Below are 21,839 nucleotides of genomic sequence, written 5' to 3' on the forward strand. Positions count from 1 at the left end.
GTTCAAAGCTTGGGATAGTTTTTCTATAACCTAACCCTGCTTTATACTTCTCCATAACTTTATCCCTGACCTGTCTGGTATGTTCCTTGGCCTTCATGATGCTGTTTGTTCACTTAGGTTCTCCAACAAACCTCTGAGGGCTTCACAGAACAGCTGTATTTATACCAAGATTAAATTACACAAAGGAGGACACTATTTACCAATTAGGTGACTTCTGAAGGCAATTGGTTCCCCCTAGGTTTTAGTTAGGTGTATCCGAGTAAAGGGGGCTGAATACAAATGCACGCCACACTTTTCACATATTTATTTGTAAATAAATAATTTTGAAAAACCATTTATAAATTTTCCTTCCACTTCGTGTTGGTCTAAATAAAATATGTGTACCGTATTTATCGGCGTATATCGCGCACTTTTTTGCCCTGAAAATCAGGGCAAAATCATGGGTGCGCGATATACGCCGATACCCGCGCCGAGTTTTGAATACTGCGCCGACATATACCGAGCGCAGTACACTCGGGTATAGTCGGCCAGTCTCGGCTTCTTCCGCGGTCACGTCCTGGACATACAGGACGTGAGCGCGACAGTTGCCGAGCCTGCCCGAGTGTACTGCGCTCGGTATATATGCTGGCGCAGTATTCAAAACTCGGCGCCGGAAACGAGCGGGGAGGACACCGGACCCGACGAAGAGGACACCCGAAGCCGCAGACGGACGCCGGATTTGCCAATGGACGCCGCGCAAGACACCAAAACTGTAAGTACAAAAAACTCTTTTTCCACAGGAATGGGGGCAACTTTAGGGGTGCGCGCTATACCCCGATAAATACGGTACGTTTTTGGTTGGAACATGACAAAAATGTAGAAAAATTTCAAAAGGGGTATGAATACTTTTTCAAGGCACTGTACACGATTCTGCACACAGCGGGCGCCCTGTAGAAGTAAAACCACAGGAGGCGGCTGCTTATAGTTTCCATGCCCTTTTGATGCCTTGGAAAAGCGCACCCGTGTGAAAAGGCCGCACAGACAGCGACGGACATTCACAGATCAATTCCCTGCCCCCAACACAGAAACTCGCGTCTCCAGATCCACCGACTCTGACTGGAGACCATTATGACGATTCCGTCCTCGTCCCCTCCAGTTGCTGTAAAATCAGTGACAGCAGAGCGCACGCTTCCTGCGCTTGTCACCATCTATCAGCCTGGGGCAGAGCGGGGCCCCGTCCAGGCACAGAGGACTCTGGGAGCGGCTCTGTAAGCAGATAGAAGGCCAGGAGGTTCTAGGACAGCGGCTCAGAGCTCCCGCAGATAAGAGGATTAAATGTCTTTAAATGGAAAGAAAGGACACAAAACGCTGCTTTTTTTTTTTTCATCTCCGCACAATTCCTGGGATTACTTCTGATTCCCTGCCCCACGCCATTCACATCCAGACCGCGAGCTTCATTCAGTGCGCAGCGCGAGGGCGATCAGCGGCACCTCCCTGCCATCCAATCAGAATTCCTCATACTAGAACCTAGTGGTGCACTTGACAGACAGACATTTTTTTTACAATGCCTTGCAAAAACTATTCACCCTCCTTTTTTTCGTGTTTTGTTGCCTCACAACCTGGAATTAACATGGATTGTTTGAGGATTCGCATAATTTAAAGGGGTTTTCCACCCATTTTTTACGTTTATTAAAAGTCAGCAGCTACAAAAAGCGTAGCTGCTGGCTTTTAATAAACTGACACTTGCCTGCTCCAGCGTTCCAGCGACGCGCCGGCCGGGGCTCCGCTCCTCTCCCCCCCTCCCCGGCCGGCGTCTTCATTGTCACTGTGGGCACCCGGCCGTGACAGCTTTCGGCTTCACGGCCGGGCACCCACTGCGCATGCGCGAGCGGCACTGCACATGCGCGAGCGGCGCGGCGCTGTTTGATTGGACAGGCGATCGCCTAGGACCTGACGTGTCCTAGGCGATCGCCTACAGGGAGGGGCTGCCAAAAGGCGATAAAGCTAATCGCCTTTGCAGCCCCTCGGCGGAAGGAGGAAGTGGGACAGGAAGTCCCCTTCTCCTGAAGCCCCCACTCCCCCCCCCCAAAAAAAATTACATGCCAAATGTGGCATGTAAGGGGGAGAGGAGTGGGTTAAGAGGAAGTTCCATTTTTGGGTGGAACTCCTCTTTAACCACTTCCCGCCCGGTCAATAGACAATTGACGTCCGAGAAGTGGTTGTGAAATCCTGACTGGACGTCTATTGACGTCCTGCAGGATTTCATGCCGGCACGCGCCCGTGGGGGCGCGCAGCGCCGCAATCGGTGGTGCGGGGTGTCAGTCTGACACCCTGCATCTCCGATCTCGGTAAAGAGCCTCCGGCGGAGACTCTTTACCACGTGATCAGCCGTGTCCAATCACGGCTGATCACGATGTAAACAGGAAGAGCAGTTGATCGGCTCTTCCTCACTCCCGATCGGCGGCTCTCCTGACAGGGGGCGTTCACGCTGATTGTTTATCAGCACAGCCCGCCCTTGGTTGCCCACACTAGACCACCAGGGAAGCCGCCAGGACCACCAGGGATTGGAGGAAACATGTGGATGGCCAGTAACATCCCCCATGGCCATCCACATGTAAAATATATGCACTATAGATGCCAATCAGTGGCCACAAATGGGCACTGACTGGCAACATGGGCACTGATTGGAAAAACTGTAAACAAACAAGTGCCACCCATATGTACCCATCAGTGCCGCATACCAGCGCCGCCTATCAGTGTCCATCGGTGCCCGTAATTAAAAAAGAAAAACATACTTATTTACAAAAAAAATTAACAGAAAAAAATAAAAACTTTATTTTTTTTCAAAATTTTCGGTCTTTTTTTAGTTGTTGCGCAAAAAATAAAAAATAAATCGCAGAGGTGATCAAATACCACCAAAAGAAAGCTCTATTTGTGGGAACAAAATGATAAAAAAAATTGTTTATGTACAGTGTAGCACGACCGCGCAATTGTCATTCAAAGTGCGACAGCGCAGAAAGCTGAAAATTGGCTTGGGCAGGAAGCTGCGTAAGTGCCCGGTATGGAAGTGGTTAAAGCAGTTGTATACCCAAAAATAATAAAAAAAAAAAAAAAAAAAAAAACACACCTGCAAGGCAAAAGGCATAATGAGCTAATATGACTAGCATACTAGCTCATTATCAATTACTTATCTTAGATCGAAAAACCCACACCGACCCTCGTTCCTCTCCTCCGCCATGATACCCGGAGTGACTTCTGGGTATCGCCGCTCCAGCGCCGTGACTGGCCGGAGCGGCGAGAACATCACTCCCGTGCATGCGCGTGGAACCGGCACAACCCACTTTCCAGCAGGCTCATACGCCGTAGACATCGGTGCCCGATTTTCTGCAAATATCTCCTTAACCATGTAGGTTAAGTAGATATTGCAAGCACCTAGGTAAGCCTTAATGTAGGCTTACCTGTAGGTGTAAGTACTATAAGAGGGCATACAACCGCTTCAATTTACAGAACATGCCCACAACTTGACGATTTTGTATTTATTTTTTAATTGTGAAGCAAACAAAAAGTCAATGGGGTAGATTCAGTAAGCAATTGCGTCTGCGTATCCATAGTTACGCAGCGCAATTTCTTAGTTGCGCCGGCGTAACGACTGTTCTGTATTCAGAAAACTCGTCACGCCGACTGCAGCCTAAGATATGACTGGCATAAGGCTCTTATGCCGTCGTATCGTAGGCTGCATTCTTACGATGGCCGCTAGGTGGCGTTCCCGTAGTGGTCAGCGTAGAGTATGCAAATTGCATACTCACGCCGATTCACAACCCTACGCGCGCCCCGGCGTTCGCATTTTACGCCGTTTGCGTTCGTCGGGTTCCGCGTAAGGCTGCTCCTGCTATTAGCAGGGGCAGCCAATGCCAAGTATACCCGTCGTTCCCGCGTCGCGATGTTTGAAAATTACGTCGTTTGCGTAAGTGAACCGTGAATGCCGCTGGACGCCGTTCACGTTAAAGCAAATGACGTCCTTGCGACGTCATTTGCCGCAATGCACGTCGGGAAAGTTTCCCGACGGAGAATGCGCACTACGTTCGGCGCGGGAACGCGCCTAATTTAAATGATCCACGCCCCCTACGGGATCATTTAAATTACGTGCGCTTACGCCGGGCAGTTTTAGGGAGCGCACACGCAAATTACGGAGCTACTGCTTCGTGAATGAAGCGTAGCGCAAGTAATTTACGGAGGCGCAGCGTAAAAACGTTACGCTGCGCCTCTGTAGTAGTGCGCGCCCCAAGCTGAATCCACCCCAATGTGCATAACTATTCACCCCCTAAAGTCAATACTTTGTAGAGCCACCTTTTGCTGCCATCACAGCTCCAAGTCATTTTGGATCATTCTCCATGATCTTGCCGCATCTTACCACTGGGATTTCCTCACTTCCTGTTCTTCTGTCTGTAACTCCACATAGTAATGCGAGGCTTTCTCCCTGGTGTGGAGTGTCGTGCTCGCCCCCTCTCTTGGACTGCAGGAGAGTCAGGACGCTCTCTACGTTGCAGATAGAGAAAGGAGCTTGTGTTAGTGGGCGTCCTGACTCCACTGTAGTCGAAGGGAGGGGGGGGCGAGCACGACACTCCACACCAGGGAGAAAGCCTTGCATTACTGTGTGGAGTTACAGACAGAAGAGCAGGAAGTGAGGATTTCTCAGAAGAAATAAGGACATTTAAAAGCAAAATGGAAGGATGAGGTAAGTGAAGGAGGACGGCACTATGGGAAAGGAAGATATTTAGGGAAAAAAATAAAAATCCTTTACAACCCCTTTAATGACTCAACGTGGAGCCCCATAACCGAGAAGGAAGCCTTCACCTCTTCTACAGCGCCGGTACCGTCCAATTAGAGGAGTGCGGCTGACAGCTCTCAATACGAAGAGCACACTTCTACAACAAGTGACGGGCAAAAAAAAAAAAAAAAAGTAATATCCGCCGGGGTGATGAACATAAATGACCCGAGGGGGAGGGCAGGAATGTGGATGACTCTTTTCTCCGGACTAATGAGGCGACACAAACCTTCAGCACACCAATTATTGGAGAATTCACCAAAACATCACCACCCTTAAAGGTGAACTCTAGGATGATATACATTCACCGGCCACTTTATAAGTTACACCTGTTTAACCACTTAACCCCCGGACCATATTGCTGCCCAAAGACCAGAGCACTTTTTGCGATTCGGGACTGCGTCGCTTTAACGGACAATTGCGCAGTCGTGCAACGTGGCTCCCAAATAAAATTAGCGTCCCTTTTCTCCCACAAATAGAGCTTTCTTTTGGTGGTATTTGATCACCTCTGCGGTTTTTATTTTTTGCGCTATAAACAAAAATAGAGCGACAATTTTGAAAAAAAATAATATTTTTTACTTTTTGCCATAATAAATATCCCCCAAAAATATCAAAAAAAAAATTTCCTCAGTTTAGGCCGATACGTATTCTTCTACATATTTTTTTATTTTTTTTTTTTACGAAAAATAACACGCAATAAGCGTTTATTGATTGGTTTGCGCAAAAGTTATAGCGTTTACAAAATAGGGGGTATTTTTATTAATTTTTTTTTTTTACTAGTAATGGCGGCGATCAGTGATTTTTTTCGGTACTGCGACATTATGGCGGACACTTTGGACACATTTTTGGGACCATTGGCATTTTTATAGCGATCAGCTATAAAAATGCATTGGATTACTATAAAAATGCCACTGGCAGGGAAGGGGTTAGCACTAGGGGGCGGGGAAGGGGTTAAGTATGTCCCTGGGTGTGTTCTAACTGTAGGGGGGGTGGACTCACTAGGGGAAATCACTGATCGCTGTTTATACATTGTATGAACAGAAGATCAGCATTTCTCTCCCTGACAGGACCGGGAGCTGTGTGTTTACACACACAGCTCCCGGTCCCCGCTCTGTAATGAGCAATCGCGGGTGCCCGGCGGCGATAGCGCCCGGCATGCACGGGACTCGGGGGCGAGCGCGCCCCTAGTATCCTGCGAGAGAGTCGACGTAGAGCTACGGGCTCTCGCGCAGGGAAGCCAACCTGCCGCCATAAAACGACGGCGGCAGGTCGGCAAGTAGTTGTTAATTGCTAATCAACCAATCACATGGCAGTTGTTCAATGCATTTAGGAATCTAGAGGTGGTGAAGACAACTTGCTGAAGTTCAAACTGGGCATCAGAATGGGGGGAAAAAAAAGGGGACGCAAGCGATTTTGAACGTGGAATGGTTGCTGGTGCCAGACGGACTGGTCCGAGTATTTCTGGGATACACACACACACAGGGCCGATCCGCCCTATAGGCTCACTATGCAAGCCGCATAGGGCCCCCCAAATTACTACAGGCCCCGCCTGAGAAGTCATTTTCGGCCCCTCACCAGGCGGGGCCGAAAGCATGGGATAAGAGGTAAGAAGAGGCAAGAAGCCAGCACCCCCCATTTCACTCACCTGAGCCCATTTGTTCCCCGCCGGAGACGCGCTCACCCTCTCTGGCTGGGGTTCTTGGCTCTTCATTGATAGCCGCACAGCTATTGGCTCCTGCTGCTGTCAATCAAATCCAATGACGTGGGGGGCGGGGCCGAGTCCGGCATTCTGTGTCTGGATGCCAATGCTGGACTCGGGAGCGAGCCTGCACGGGGACCCGCAAGGGAGAGTTGCTTGTTCTAGGGGGGGGGGGGGTTTACTGATGTGGGGAGGACCCGCTAGCACCGTTGAGGGACCCCAGAAGACGAGGATTGGGGCCACTCTGTGCAAAGCAAACTGCACAGTGGAGACAAATTTGACAAATTTGCTTGGAATCTAGGAGCCAGCTAAAAAAGTTAGGAGCCAAAAAACGCACCCCGTCCCGCCAAGCTCGCGCGCAGAAGTGAACACATACGTGAGCAGCGCCCGCATATGTAAACTGTATTCAAACCACACATGTGAGGTATCGCCGCGATTGGTAGACCGAGAGCAATAATTCTAGCCCTAGACCTCCTCTGTAACTCAAAACATGCAACCTGTAGAATTTTTTAAACGTCGCCTATGGAGATTTTAAAAGGGTAAAAGTTTGTCGCCATTCCACGAGCGGGCGCAATTTTGAAGCGTGACATGTTGGGTATCAATTTACTCGGCGTAACATCATCTTTCACAATAAGACCTCCTGAACCCTAGCCCCCCGGGCCGACCTCCTGAACCCTAGCCCCCCGGGCCGACCTCCTGAACCCTAGCCCCCCGGGCCGACCTCCTGAACCCTAGCCCCCCGGGCCGACCTCCTGAACCCTAGTCCTCTGCCCTGGGCGATGGGCTATAGCTTTCTCTTTTAAATACCGGTTCTTCTCCTTCTGTACAAAAGACATTTGATCCTCTATTTATACCCTTCATGACTACTTCCTAATCTTCCCCCTCCCCCATCTACTTCCCACCCCATTTACCCGTCTCAGTTCGGGGGGGGCGCTATTTTTCCTACAGATATGCATTCACTCAATCCCTTTGCCCTCATTCTGGGTCCAATTGACCACCAGGAGGTCCACTTCCTGGTACAAAATGTATCATTTTGTTGAATTCTAGTCGCATAGCTTCAAGCACACGAGTCTACGGCATTGGTTTCTCTTACTATTGCTCCAGCTGCCAAACAGGCTGTGTACATTGCGGCCATTTTCATATTCAATTTGCTTTATTTGACCATTTATACCATGGTATGTTAGGCCGGTATGTGTACTTAAAGCGGAGTACCACCCTAAAGTGGAACTTCTGCTTTTCGGAATCCTCCCCCCTTCCGGTGCCACAATTGCCATCTTTCGGGGGGGCAGATACCTGTGTAATCCAGGTATTTGCTCCCACTTCCACGCATAGGTCGCCGCAGCGACCTACGCCACGTGCAGCACCTACTCCGTCCCCGTCCCCCCCCGTTGTCTTCTGGGAGACACACAGGTCCCAGGAGACAGCAGGGACCAGTGGGATCGCGCATGCGCAGTAGGGAACCAGGAAGTGAAGCCACAAGGCTTCCCTTACCGAAGATGGCGGTGGCGGCAGCATCCGAGAACAGAGGGACAGATCGGCTTCGGGTGTCGACATCGCGGGCGCCCTGGACAGGCAAGTGTCTGTATATTAAAAGTCAGCAGCTGCAGTATTTGTAGCCGTTTTGAATTAAAAAAAAATTGGCGGAACTCCTTTATAACCGAGTTCGCATTGTTAATTGACTGTGCTTCGTTTCTTCATTTCTCCATTGTTTGACTGTGAAAGGCAAATTTTAAAAAAAGGAATTACAAAAGAAAAAAAAAAAAAAAAATAATAATAAGTTAACCACTTAAAGAGTGAGTTCACCCTAAAAAATGTTTTAACATTAGATTGAGGTTCATTTTGTGAAGGGGAATCGGCTAGTTTTTTTTTTAAATCGAAGCCGTACTTACCGTTTTAGAGATAGATCTTCTCCGCCGCTTCTGGGTATGGTCTTCGGCACTGGGCGTTCCTATTTGATTTACAAGACGGTCGCATACATCGCGTCACGAGTAGCCGAAAGAAGCCGGACGTCGGTGCGCCTCTATACGGCACCTGCGCACCGACGTTCGGCTACTTTCGGAAAATCGTGATGCGAATAAAGATTAAATTTCAGACACCTGGACTGGTGAACAGACACGCACAAACCCACGGCCGCACATATTTGAACCCGACCAAATGTCCAACTCCATTGGCAGACATGAAGCCCCAAACTTGCAAAGGAACCTCCACCATGCTTCACTGTTGCCTGCAGACACTCATTATTGTACAGCAAAAAATTGCCTCCCGTTACAGCCAAATACTTCATACCACCTGACAGTTTCTTACATCTCTCAAAGACCATTGCTGTGCCCATTATGAGGGGTTCCCACCATCCCTGTGCAGTGTTCCCAGGTCTGTACACCTGCTGTGCCCATTATGAGAGGTTCCCACCATCCCTGTGCTGAGTTCCTGGGTCTGTACACCTGCTGTGCCCATTATGAGGGGTTCTCACCATCCCTGTGCTGAGTTCCTGGGTCTGTACACCTGCTGTGCCCATTATGAGGGGTTCTCACCATCCCTGTGCTGAGTTCCTGGGTCTGTACACCTGCTGTGCCCATTATGAGGGGCTCCCACCATCCCTGTGCTGAGTTCCCGGTTCTGTACACCTGCTGTGCCCATTATAGGGGTTCCCACCATACCTGTGGAGAGTTCCCGGTTCTGTACACCTGCTGTGCCCATTATCAGGGGTTCCCACCATCCCTGTGCTGAGTTCCCGAGTCTGTACACCTGCTGTGCCCATTATCAGGGGTTCCCACCATCCCTGTGCTGAGTTCCCGAGTCTGTACACCTGCTGTGCCCATTATGAGGGGTTCCCACCATACCTGTGCCGAGTTCCCGGTTCTGTACACCTGCTGTGCCCATTATAAGGGGTTCCCACCATCCCTGTGCTGAGTTCCCGAGTCTGTACAGCTGCTGTGCCCATTATGAGGGGTTCCCACCATCCCTGTGCTGAGTTCCTGGGTCTGTACACCTGCTGTGCCCATTATGAGAGGTTCCCACCATCCCTGTGCTGAGTTCCCAGGTCTGTACACCTGCTGTGCCCATTATGAGGGGTTCCCACCATTTTATTTTTTGAAGAATTTAACAGGAGGAGCTAACACACACACACACACACACACACAAAGTTGGTCGAGGACTTATATGTCCGAAGATCTCACTTTGGGACCATCAGGACATGCCAGACTCCAGTTATAAGTAAACTATCTGTTGTGGGTGGACTGACCCCGACCTGTCATGTTTTCCACCCCTTACTACTGCTGAACTCCACCAGCCCTGTGACTCAGGCATAGAGCGCGGCATGAATGATTTGTAATGAGCCGGCGGACACAATGAAATGAGGGTGGAGGCCGCTCCACAATGCCGCCCAAATCTGAGGCTGCCTACTACAAGTAGGGAACTCCGCACCCAAAAAAAACACACAACAAGAAACGTCATCCCGCAGACATCCTCGCAACGACACCGCCGCATATTTTCTTTTAAGCCAAAAATATGCAGTCACATAGCTCAGAGCAAATTAACGTACTCAACATACTTTATCTGAGAGTCTGCCATTGTTGACATTCCTTTTCAAAATGCTATAAGTCCCGGCTCCCTCTACCAGTATCAGAGATCGCCTAGACCAGGGGTCTCCAAATGTTCTAATCAGGGGGCCAGTTTACAGTCCTTCAGACTTTAGGGGGGCCAAACTGTTGCCATTGGGAGCGGAAAAATTCCCCACGTCAGCGGGTGGAATTGTGCCCCATCGTTGATGTCATTGAAAGGACTTGTCCATCATCATTGGTCTCAATTGTTGGCGTCATTGGGAGGAATGATGCCCCATCGTTGGTGTAGTTGGGCCCAATTGTTGGTGTCACTGGGGAGGAATTGTGCCCCATCTTTGGTGTTATGAGGGAGGAATTATGGCCCAAGGGCTGGATAAAAGCAAGCAAAGGGCCGCATCTGGACCCCAGGGCCACAGTTTGGAGACCACTGGTCTACACCAGTGGTCTCTAAAGTGTGGCCGGGGGCCAGATGTGGCCCTTTGCGTGACTTTATCTGGCCCCTGGTGCACTATTCCCTCAATGGACAATGATGGGGGTACCATTCCTCTCACTGACACCATCACTGGGGCTTTATTTCTCCAACTGACACCATCCATGGGGATTTATTCCTTCAACTGACACCATCAATGGGGTGTTATTCCTTCAATTGAAACCATTAATAAGGGACCATTCCCCCACCCGGTTGCCATCAATGGGGCATTATTCCTCCAACTGACACCAATGATGGGGTACTATTCTTCCAACTGACACCAATGATGGGGTACTATTCCTCCAACTGACACCATCGATGGGGCTTTATTTCTCCAACTGACACCATCAATGGGGCTTTATTTCTCCAACTGACACCATCAATGGGGCTTTATTTCTCCAACTGACACCATCAAATGGGGCTTTATTTCTCCAACTGACACCATCAAATGGGGCCTTATTTCTCCAACTGACACCATCAAATGGGGCCTTATTTCTCCAACTGACACCATCAATGGGGCTTTATTTCTCCAACTGACACCATCCATGAGGATTTATTCCTTCAACTGACACCTTCAATGGGGTGTTATTCCTTCAATTGAAACCATTAATAAGGTGCCATTCCTCCACCCGGTTGCCATCAATGGCGCATTATTCCTCCAACTGACACCAATGATGGGGTACTATTCCTCCAACTGATATCAATGGGGCTTTATTGCTCCCATTGACACCATCAATGAGTCTTTATTCTTCCAACTGACACCAATGATGGAGTACCATTCCTCTCACTGACACAAGTGATGGGGCACCAGTCCTCCCATTGACACCATAAATAGAGCTTTATTCCTTCAACTGACACCAATGATGGGGCTGCATTCCTCCTACTGACACCATAAATAGAGCTTTATTCCTCCGACACCAATGATGGGGTACCATTCATCTCAATGACAACAATGATGCACCATTTCTCCCTCTGACATCATTAATAGGTATTTATTCCTCCAACTGACACCAATGATGAGACACCATTCCCCCATTGGTGAAACACTGGCCCAGATTCAGGTACATTTGCGCGATATTTGCGGGGGAGCAGGGCAACGATTTTGCCCTGCGCCCCCGCAAATATTTTGCGCTGCCCTCTAAATAGGACCAGTAGCTCCGTAAATTGCGAGGGCGCGCCGGCAAAATTGCCCGGCGTAAGCGCGCGCAATGTAAATGATCCCGCCGGGGGCGGGAATCATTTAAATTAGGCGCGCTCCCGCACCCAGCGTACAGCGCATGCTCCGTCGGGAAACTTTCCCGACGTGCATTGCGGCAAATGACGTCGCAAGGACGTCATTTGCTTCAAAGTGAACGTGAATGGCGTCCAGCGCCATTCACGAATCACTTACGCAAACGACGTGAAATTCAAATTTCACGTCGCGGGAGCGGCGGCTATACTTTAGCATTGGCTGCCCTACTATTAGAAGGGGCAGCCTTGCGCTAAAGTTGCCGTACGGAAACTCCGTACCTGGCTTGCGCAGGGCCCGCGCAAGTTAGTGAATCAGTGGTAGTATGCAATTTGCATACTACACGCTGATCACAATGGGAGCGCCCCCTAGCGGCCCCCGCAAGAATGCAGCCTAAAATCTGCGTGACATAAGAGCCTTATGCCGCGCAGATTTTAGGCTGCAGTCGGTGTAACGAGGTTCCTGAATCAGGAGCACTCGTTACACCGGAGCAAGTAAGCAATTGCGCCGTGTAACCTATGGTTACACGGGCGCAATTGCTTCTTGAATCTGGGCCACCATTTCTCCAACTGGCACCAATAATGGGGCACTATATCTCCCTCTAAAATTAATGATAGGATATAATGTACTGACAATGACGCCAGGGATGTTTCTACTCCCACTGGCCACAGTCCTGCCCCTCTATAGCCTGGAGGTCAGTAAACTGGGTCTTTTTTTTCGTTTAGAAAGTTTGGAGACCCCTGGCCTACACAATGCATTCACCCGTTTTCTCTGTACAGGTTTATGGGGGGGGGGGGGTATTATAGAACCTGTTTTGAGAGCAACACAGACTGCCAAAGCCGACTTCTGCTTCTGGAAATGCCATTCAACCCACTGCCATGATGAGACAAATGTTACAGGTCAGCCACTAAAATGATAAAATCCAGAGACAGCCAAAGCCAGGACACCGGCATTTTCAGAAAACGAAATTTCATAGAAAAATCCATAAAAAGCATCGCTGTGATCCTCCTCAGCAAACTGTAAAAAAACCAACGTTGGGCAAAGATTCATTACAATAAACCGCAGCACAGGAAGTTCTTCTTAGAAAGATCCCAATATTACCGGGTATGAGAGGTATGAAGTGGGGCACTCACCTCGAACACACAGAAGAGACATGGCCTCCGTCTGGGGTGGGTCACTCGGCGGGAGGGCATGAGGTGAATAGGGCAGTCCTGAGGAAGAATAAATTGGGGTTAGTAGCTGGAAATTACCTCCAAGTCACCTGGTCACAGCAAGGCACTGGGAGGATTTACACCAAGTGGGGGGTTTGATAGAATGGGGAGAATAGAGAGGCAGAGAACCCAGATAGGGGGAGTAGAGCAGAGAGGAACAAGAACTGAACAGGGAGAGCAGAGGGGTGGTGAACAAGCAGCGAGAGCCAAGCAGGGGGGGGGGGAGCAGCGAGAGAGAGCAGGGGGGGCAGCCGGCCGAGCGAGAGCGGGGGGGGGGGGGAGAAGCGAGGGAGAGCAGGGGGGGAGCCAAGCGAGAGAGAAAGCGGGGGGGAGGGAGCCAAGCGAGAGAGAGAGAGAGCCGAGAGAGAGAGAGAGAGCGCGCCGAGAGAGAGAGAGAGCCGAGAGAGAGAGCCGAGAGAGAGAGAGAGCCGAGAGAGCCGAGAGAGAGAGAGAGACAAGCGAGAGAGAAAGTGGGGGGGGCCCAAGCGAGAGAGAAAGCGGGGGGGGGGAGCCAAGCGAGAGAGAAAGCGGGGGGGGGGAGCCAAGCGAGAGAGAAAGCGGGGGGGGGAGCCAAGCGAGAGAGAAAGCGGGGGGGGGGGCCAAGCGAGAGAGAAAGCGGGGGGGGGAGCCAAGCGAGAGAGAAAGCGGGGGGGGGAGCCAAGCGAGAGAGAAAGCGGGGGGGGAGCCAAGCGAGAGAGAAAGCGGGGGGGGAGCCAAGCGAGAGAGAAAGCGGGGGGGGGGAGCCAAGCGAGAGAGAGGGGGGGGGGAGCCAAGCGAGAGAGAAAGCGGGGGGGGGGGGAGCCAAGCGAGAGAGAAAGCGGGGGGGGGGGAGCCAAGCGAGAGAGAAAGCGGGGGGGGGGGAGCCAAGCGAGAGAGAAAGCGGGGGGGGGGGAGCCAAGCGAGAGAGAAAGCGGGGGGGGGGAGCCGAGAGAGAAAGCGGGGGGGGAGCCAAGCGAGAGAGAAAGCGGGGGGGGAGCCAAGCGAGAGAGAAAGCGGGGGGGGGAGCCAAGCGAGAGAGAAAGCGGGGGGGGGAGCCAAGCGAGAGAGAGAGCGGGGGGGGGGGGCTACAGACTACAGGAGGACCGGCTTTCAGAATGACAGAGACAAGTGACATGTGACAGAGGTACACAGGGGGGGGGGGGGGTCAACTTCTTAAAAAGTATTAAGCGTAAAAAGGCCAGAAAGTCCCATGACGAGTGATGGGGTGCGGGGTGAAGGGGGTGGAAGAGGTGTAGAGGGTGCAGGGTGGAAGGGGGTCGAGGTGTAGAGGGTGCAGGGTGGAAGGGGGTCGAGGTGTAGAGGGTGCAGGGTGGAAGGGGGTCGAGGTGTAGAGGGTGCAGGGTGGAAGGGGGTCGAGGTGTAGAGGGTGCAGGGTGGAAGGGGGTCGAGGTGTAGAGGGTGCAGGGTGGAAGGGGGTCGAGGTGTAGAGGGTGCAGGGTGGAAGGGGGTCGAGGTGTAGAGGGTGCAGGGTGGAAGGGGGTCGAGGTGTAGAGGGTGCAGGGTGGAAGGGGGTCGAGGTGTAGAGGGTGCAGGGTGGAAGGGGGTCGAGGTGTAGAGGGTGCAGGGTGGAAGGGGGTCGAGGTGTAGAGGGTGCAGGGTGGAAGGGGGTCGAGGTGTAGAGGGTGCAGGGTGGAAGGGGGTCGAGGTGTAGAGGGTGCAGGGTGGAAGGGGGTCGAGGTGTAGAGGGTGCAGGGTGGAAGGGGGTCGAGGTGTAGAGGGTGCAGGGTGGAAGGGGGTCGAGGTGTAGAGGGTGCAGGGTGGAAGGGGGTCGAGGTGTAGAGGGTGCAGGGTGGAGGGGTCGAGGTGTAGAGGGTGCAGGGTGGAGGGGTCGAGGTGTAGAGGGTGCGGGGTGGAGGGGTGAAGGGTGTAGAGGGTGCGGGGTGAAGGGGGTCGAGGTGTAGAGGGTGCAGGGTGGAGCAGTACAGGAAGCGGACAAAGGAACATGATCTCCTCATAAAAGAGAACAATGATGAATTTCAGTGATCAGCAGCATTGTGTGTCATTGTGAAGCGGCAGAGGATAGTAGATTACCCGTAGAAAGCAAGGAAGGGGTTAATAAAAAAAGCCAGGTGAAACAGGAGAGGAGAGGAGTATGGAGGAAATAGAGAGCGGGAAGAATAACTGAATAATGGGATGTACATGAAGAGGTTTCCGGTGCAGATGGGACACGAGAGAAGGATGGAAGGGGGACCTGGACAGGGGTGGGTGACACATCATAGGGGTAACAGATGAGGAGGAATTATGGGGGTCTGTACAAAGGAGGGACAAAGGGGTATTAGTAGAGGAGGTACAGGGGGTCCGTACAGAGGAAGGACACAGGGGTATTAGTAGAGGAGGTACAGGGGGTCCGTACAGAGGAAGGACACAGGGGTATTAGTAGAGAAAGTACAGGGGGATTAGTAGAGAAATTATAGGGGTCTGTACAGAGGAAGGACACAGGGGTATTAGTAGAGGAAGTACAGGGGGTCCGCACAGAAAAAGGACACAGGGGTATTAGTAGAGGTAGCCGAGGTGTCCATACAGAGGAGGGACACAGGGATCCATACAGAGTGACACCGTTGTATTAGTAGAGGCGGTACGGGGTTCGTACAGTGGAAGGACACAGGGGTATTAGTAGAGGTAGCAGGGGGTCCATACAGAGGAGGGACACAGGGGTATTAGTAGAGGAGGTTCGGGGGGGTCAGTACAGTGTGAGGGACACAGGGGTATTAGTAGAGGAGGTACAGGGTCCATACAGTAGTAGAGGAGGTACAGGGGTATTAGTAGAGGAGGTACGGGGTCCATACAGTGGTGGAGACACAGGGGTATTAGTAGAGAAGGTACAGGGGTCCGTACAGTGGAGGGACACAGGGGTATTAGTAGAGGAGGTTCAGGGGTACAGAGAAAGGACACAGGGGTATTAGTAGAGGAGGTACGGGGGTCCGTACAGTGGAGGGACACAAGGGTTTTTGTGGAGGAGGTTCAGGGGTACAGTGGAGGGACACAGGGGTATTAGTAGAGGTACAGGGGTCCGTACAGTGGAGGGACACAGGGGCATTAGTACAGGAGGTTCGGGGGTCCGTACAGTTGAGGGACACAGGGGTATTAGTAGAGGAGGTACAGGGTCCATACAGTAGTAGAGGAGGTACAGGGGTATTAGTAGAGGAGGTACGGGGTCCATACAGTGGTGGAGACACAGGGGTATTAGTAGAGAAGGTACAGGGGTCCGTACAGTGGAGGGACACAGGGGTATTAGTAGAGGAGGTTCAGGGGTACAGAGAAAGGACACAGGGGTATTAGTAGAGGAGGTACGGGGGTCCGTACAGTGGAGGGACACAGGGGTATTAGTAGAGGAGGTTCGGGGGTCCGTACAGTGGAGGGACACAGGGGTATTAGTAGAGGAGGTTCAGGGGTACAGTGGAGGGACACAGGGGTATTAGTAGAGGTACAGGGGTCCGTACAGTGGAGGGACACAGGGGCATTAGTAGAGGAGGTTCGGGGGTCCGTACAGTGGAGGGACACAGGGGCATTAGTAGAGGAGGTTCGGGGGTCCGTACAGTGGAGGGACACAGGGGTATTAGTAGAGGAGGTACGGGGTCCGTACAGTGGAGGGAGACACAGGGGTATTAGTAGAGGAGGTACGGGGGTACAGTGGAGGGACACAGGGGTATTAGTAGAGGAGGTACAGGGGTCCGTACAGTGGGGGAGACACAGGGGTATTATTAGAGGAAGTGGGGGGGGGGGGGCAGTATACAGACAGGTCTTGTATAACCAAGGTGAAAGCGGATGACCATTTGTAGGATCGGTAGGGGGTAAGATGACATGAATTTGGGGTAAACAGGTGTCATCAGATAAGTATGGGGGGGGGGGGGGGGTCTGCACAGAGGTGGGATCTGAGGGTAGAGGGTGTCCCATGAATGATGAGAAGAATGTGAATGAACAAGGGAGTAAAAAAAAAAAAAAAAAATACTTTTGTAATCAAAATGACAGCTGATGTATGCTAGAGCAAAGCCAACGGGGGGGGGGGGGGGGTGACATTGAATACGGATAACAGGAGGGGAGGGGGTGTCAGTATAGAGACTGGATTTATGTAACCAGGATGACAGCCGACGGGCACTAGAGGAGGAGGTGAGGGCTATGGGGGGGTCAGTACACAGAATGAATGGAGGGGGTGACAGGCCGGGACTGATGGGAAGGCACAATATGTAAAGCGCTGTGTACATTGTCGGCTCTATATAAATCAATAAATAGAGGAGCAGAGGGATGGAGGGTAAAGAGCGGACGGGGAGGACGGAGCAGACTAAGGACAGGAGGGGGGGGGTGAAGTAGCCGGCAATCACCGGGGGAGAGAAGGGGGGGGGGGGAGTCTGGCAGAGCGGTGCAGGAAGTGTATGGAGTGCAGGATCTGGAGGGGTCAGAGGGGAAGAAGATACGAGAGGGGGAGTGCGGGGAAGTGGACAGCAGTTCAGGACGGGGGGGGCGGGAATGTCAGGATTTGGTAGGGATCAGGGTGGAGATTATCAGAGCCTCTCCATGTACAAAGTGATGGAAAGGAGGAGGAGAGGAGAGAGCAACACAGGTGACAGGAGTGCAGGATTGGGGGGGGGGGGGGGGCACACAACAGGTGACAGGATTTGGGGGGGGGGGGGCACACAACAGGTGACAGGAGTGCAGGATTTGGGGGGGGGGGCACACAACAGGTGACAGGAGTGCAGGATTTGGGGGGGGGGGGCATACAACAGGTGACAGGAGTGCAGGATTTTTGGGGGGGGTGGAGGCACACAACAGGACAATGGATGGATGGAGACAAGGTGACAGGAGTGAAGGCTTTGGTAGGTAAATTATTAGAGCCAGTCAATAGAGGAAGTCAGGGAAAGGAGAGGGGGGGGGGGGTGCAGGACAGGTAAGAGGGAGGGGAGGGAGGGGGGTGCAGGACAGGTAAGAGGGAGGGGAGGGAGGGGGGTGCAGGACAGGTAAGAGGGAGGGGAGGGAGGGGGGTGCAGGACAGGTAAGAGGGAGGGGAGGGAGGGGGGTGCAGGACAGGTGGGAGGGGAGGGAGGGGGGTGCAGGACAGGTACGAGAGGAGGGAGGGGGGTGCAGGACAGGTACGAGAGGAGGGAGGGGGGTGCAGGACAGGTACGAGAGGAGGGAGGGGGGTGCAGGACAGGTACGAGGGGAGGGAGGGGGGTGCAGGACAGGTACGAGAGGAGGGAGGGGGGTGCAGGACAGGTACGAGAGGAGGGAGGGGGGTGCAGGACAGGTACGAGAGGAGGGAGGGGGGTGCAGGACAGGTACGAGAGGAGGGGGGGGGGTGCAGGACAGGTACGAGAGGAGGGAGGGGGGTGCAGGACAGGTAAGAGGGGAGGGAGGGGGTGTTGCAGGACAGGTAAGAGGGGAGGGAGGGGGTGTTGCAGGACAGGTAAGAGGGGAGGGAGGGGGGGGGTGCAGGACAGGTGGGAGGGAGGGGGGGTGCAGGACAGGTAAGAGGGGAAGCATAACAGACAATACTAGGTAATTGGGGGTGTGGCAGGACAAGCAAGTGACAGGAGGTGCATAACAACTGACTTGACTTGGTGGGGGTTGGTGTAGGACAGAGGAGGAGGGGGGGGGTGCACTACAGGTAACAGTGGCAGGGGGGGGTGCAGATACCGGACAGGTGACCGCGGGGGGGACAGGACAGGTGACAGGAGTGCAGGATTTGGGGGGGGCGCACACAACAGGTGACAGGGAATGCAGGACAGGTAAGAGGGGGAAGCACAACAGGACAATGGATGGATATTTTGAAATATTATTATTAGTGCCTTAAAAGTCCACCCAGGGGAACCCCCTTTTTTCTTTTAGCAAGTGACAGGAGGTGCAGAAAAACTGACTTGACTTGGTGGGGGTTGGTGTAGGACAGCGGCGGGGTGCGGATACAGGACAGCGGCGGGGTGCGGATACAGGACAGCGGCGGGGTGCGGATACAGGACAGCGGCGGGGTGCGGATACAGGACAGCGGCGGGGTGCGGATACAGGACAGCGGCGGGGTGCGGATACAGGACAGCGGCGGGGTGCGGATACAGGACAGCGGCGGGGTGCGGATACAGGACAGGTGACAGCGGCGGGGTGGGGGTGCGGATACAGGACAGGTGACAGCGGCGGGGTGGGGGTGCGGATACAGGACAGCGGCGGGGTGCGGATACAGGACAGGTGACAGCGGCGGGGTGGGGGTGCGGATACAGGACAGGTGACAGCGGCGGGGTGCGGATACAGGACAGCGGCGGGGTGCGGATACAGGACAGCGGCGGGGTGCGGATACAGGACAGGTGACAGCGGCGGGGTGCGGATACGGGACAGCGGCGGGGTGCGGATACGGGACAGCGGCGGGGTGCGGATACAGGACAGCGGCGGGGTGCGGATACAGGACAGCGGCGGGGTGCGGATACAGGACAGCGGCGGGGTGCGGATACAGGACAGCGGCGGGGTGCGGATACAGGACAGCGGCGGGGTGGGGGGTGCGGATACAGGACAGGTGACAGCGGCGGGGTGCGGATACAGGACAGGTGACAGCGGCGGGGTGCGGATACGGGACAGCGGCGGGGTGCGGATACAGGACAGCGGCGGGGTGCGGATACAGGACAGCGGCGGGGTGCGGATACAGGACAGGTGACAGCGGCGGGGTGCGGATACGGGACAGCGGCGGGGTGCGGATACAGGACAGCGGCGGGGTGCGGATACAGGACAGCGGCGGGGTGCGGATACAGGACAGCGGCGGGGTGCGGATACAGGACAGCGGCGGGGTGCGGATACAGGAAAGCGGCGGGGTGCGGATACAGGACAGCGGCGGGGTGCGGATACAGGACAGCGGCGGGGTGCGGATACAGGACAGCGGCGGGGTGCGGATACAGGACAGCGGCGGGGTGCGGATACAGGGCAGCGGCGGGGTGCGGATACAGGACAGCGGCGGGGTGCGGATACAGGACAGCGGCGGGGTGCGGATACAGGACAGCGGCGGGGTGCGGATACAGGACAGCGGCGGGGTGCGGATACAGGACAGCGGCGGGGTGCGGATACAGGACAGCGGCGGGGTGCGGATACAGGACAGCGGCGGGGTGCGGATACAGGACAGGTGACAGCGGGCAGGAAAGTGGGGGGGGGGGAAGTACCTGGAATGGTGCAGAATTTGTAGGGGTGCTCAATCCATAGCTGTTGAGGTTTTGAAGGGGTGCTCGGTCCGGAGAGACTCAGAATTCAGAGAGGTGCTCGGTCCGGATGAGTTCAGGGTTTGGAGGGGTGCTCAGTCCCGAGTAGTGCAGGTTTGGAGGGGTGCTTGTGTCAGCAGAGCAGGATTTTAGGGGTGCTCATGCTGGAAGAGGATTAGAGGGGTGCTGAGCCCGGGGTATTGCAGGATCTGGAGGGTGCTCAGTCCATGGCAGATCAGAAGGCGGTCCCCGGTCCGGAGAAGAATTACGGAGGAGTCCCCGGTCTGGAGAAGGATTCTAGGGGGGGTCCCCGGTCTGGAGAAGGATTACAGGGGGGTCCCCGGTCCGGAGCAGGTCAGGGGAGTCCCCGGTAAAGTATCCCGGAGAAGTTGCCGTCTCTCTCTGTGTGTCGCTCCTCTCCCGGCGCTGCCAGCAGGTGCACACACTGCACAGAACAACCAGACTGAAGAGTGAGCGGAGCGCCCGGCTCCTCCCACCGCTCTCCCGAATCCTCACACTCCCCCCCCCTCCCCTCCCCTCTTGGTTCAGCTCACCTCCAGTAGCCCCAGGGGACGGCCCGACCCATCCCACAGCGGCAGAGGGGGGGTCCGGACCGTGCCAGGGACTGGAGGGGGCGGACACCGCACAGGTGACAGGGATGATTGACGTGGAGCTGGGTCATCAGCCAGTAGGAAAGAAAGAGGCGTGGTTATCTGGGGAAATGGGCGGGGTTTTTGAGCTGAGTCGTGAGGGGATTCAGCGGTCACACCTCGTATCCCTGCGCGGGGCGGAGCACACCTGTGCGGTGAACAGCTGGACGAGTCCGCCGCTCACCTGAGGAGGGACTACTTTTCCTCAGATGTCTGCGCTCCCTGCCTCACACCCGGGTGGGAAGTTACTGAAGGGGTGTAATGCTGTAACCGGCACATATAGTCACAGCTCGGGTCACTGGACACATTGGGGTATGAAGATAACAGTACAGGAGTTCATACACTTGTTTTTAAAAACAATTGGTTGCCAAGGGTAACGGAGGTTTCTCTAGCAGACTGCCGTTAAGACCTATAGCCTCTTGCATTGATCTGTCTCCCATAGCAACGGGCGCTGATCTGCACCACCAGGGCCAGAGGAGATAGGCTCCGTTCACACCTAGGCAATTCCCGATCACGGGCGGAATCGGCGCAATCCTGCCTGCAAATTCCAAATGGCTGCAAAACGCACTTGCGATCCTGTTACTTTCAATGGCACCCCCATTGCAGCGCAATTGTCGCCTGAAAAATCGCGCAAACAAAATCGCGGGATGCCTGTCGTCCAAAATAAGTTCCTGACCACTCCATCCCCCTACCTCCCCTTACAATTTTGACACCCAACGAGAAGGGAAGCATGGAGGATGTGATGATCACCCTACCTCTCCTTACAATTTTTGCTGCCCAATGAGGAGGGAAGAATGGAGGATGTGACGACCACCTCATCGCCCTAAATCCCCTTACAATTCTGGCCCCCAACAAGGAGGAAAACATGGAGGACGTGATGATCACCCATTACTCTACCTCCCCTTACAACTTTGAAAAAAAGCAGGATGCCTGTCGCCCAAAATACGTTTCTGACCACTCCATCACCCTACCTCCCCTTATAATTCTGGCGCCCAACAAGGTGGAAAACATGGAGGACGTGATGACCACCTCATCACCCTACATCCCCTTACAATTTT

The 21,839-nt window shown here is 53.7% G+C and overlaps 1 protein-coding gene across 2 annotated transcripts in view; it reads right to left on the bottom strand.

Annotated features, from left to right (window-relative positions):
• The window catches only part of UNC13B (unc-13 homolog B), a 580,491-nt gene extending 559,839 nt beyond the window's left edge, over positions 1-20,652 (bottom strand). For both annotated transcript variants that reach the window (XM_040336017.1, XM_040336018.1), the window contains exons 1-2: positions 20,096-20,652; positions 12,894-12,971 (exon numbers count right to left, since the gene is read on the bottom strand). In XM_040336017.1, the coding sequence (XP_040191951.1) occupies positions 12,894-12,915 (22 nt within the window). In that variant the 5' untranslated portion in view covers positions 12,916-12,971; positions 20,096-20,652. The remainder of the gene's footprint in view (positions 1-12,893; positions 12,972-20,095) is intronic.
• Between the last annotated feature and the right edge of the window lie 1,187 nt (positions 20,653-21,839).

The sequence above is a fragment of the Rana temporaria genome, chromosome 1 (assembly GCF_905171775.1).
Source record: "Rana temporaria chromosome 1, aRanTem1.1, whole genome shotgun sequence".
In the NCBI taxonomy this organism is placed as follows: domain Eukaryota; kingdom Metazoa; phylum Chordata; class Amphibia; order Anura; family Ranidae; genus Rana; species Rana temporaria.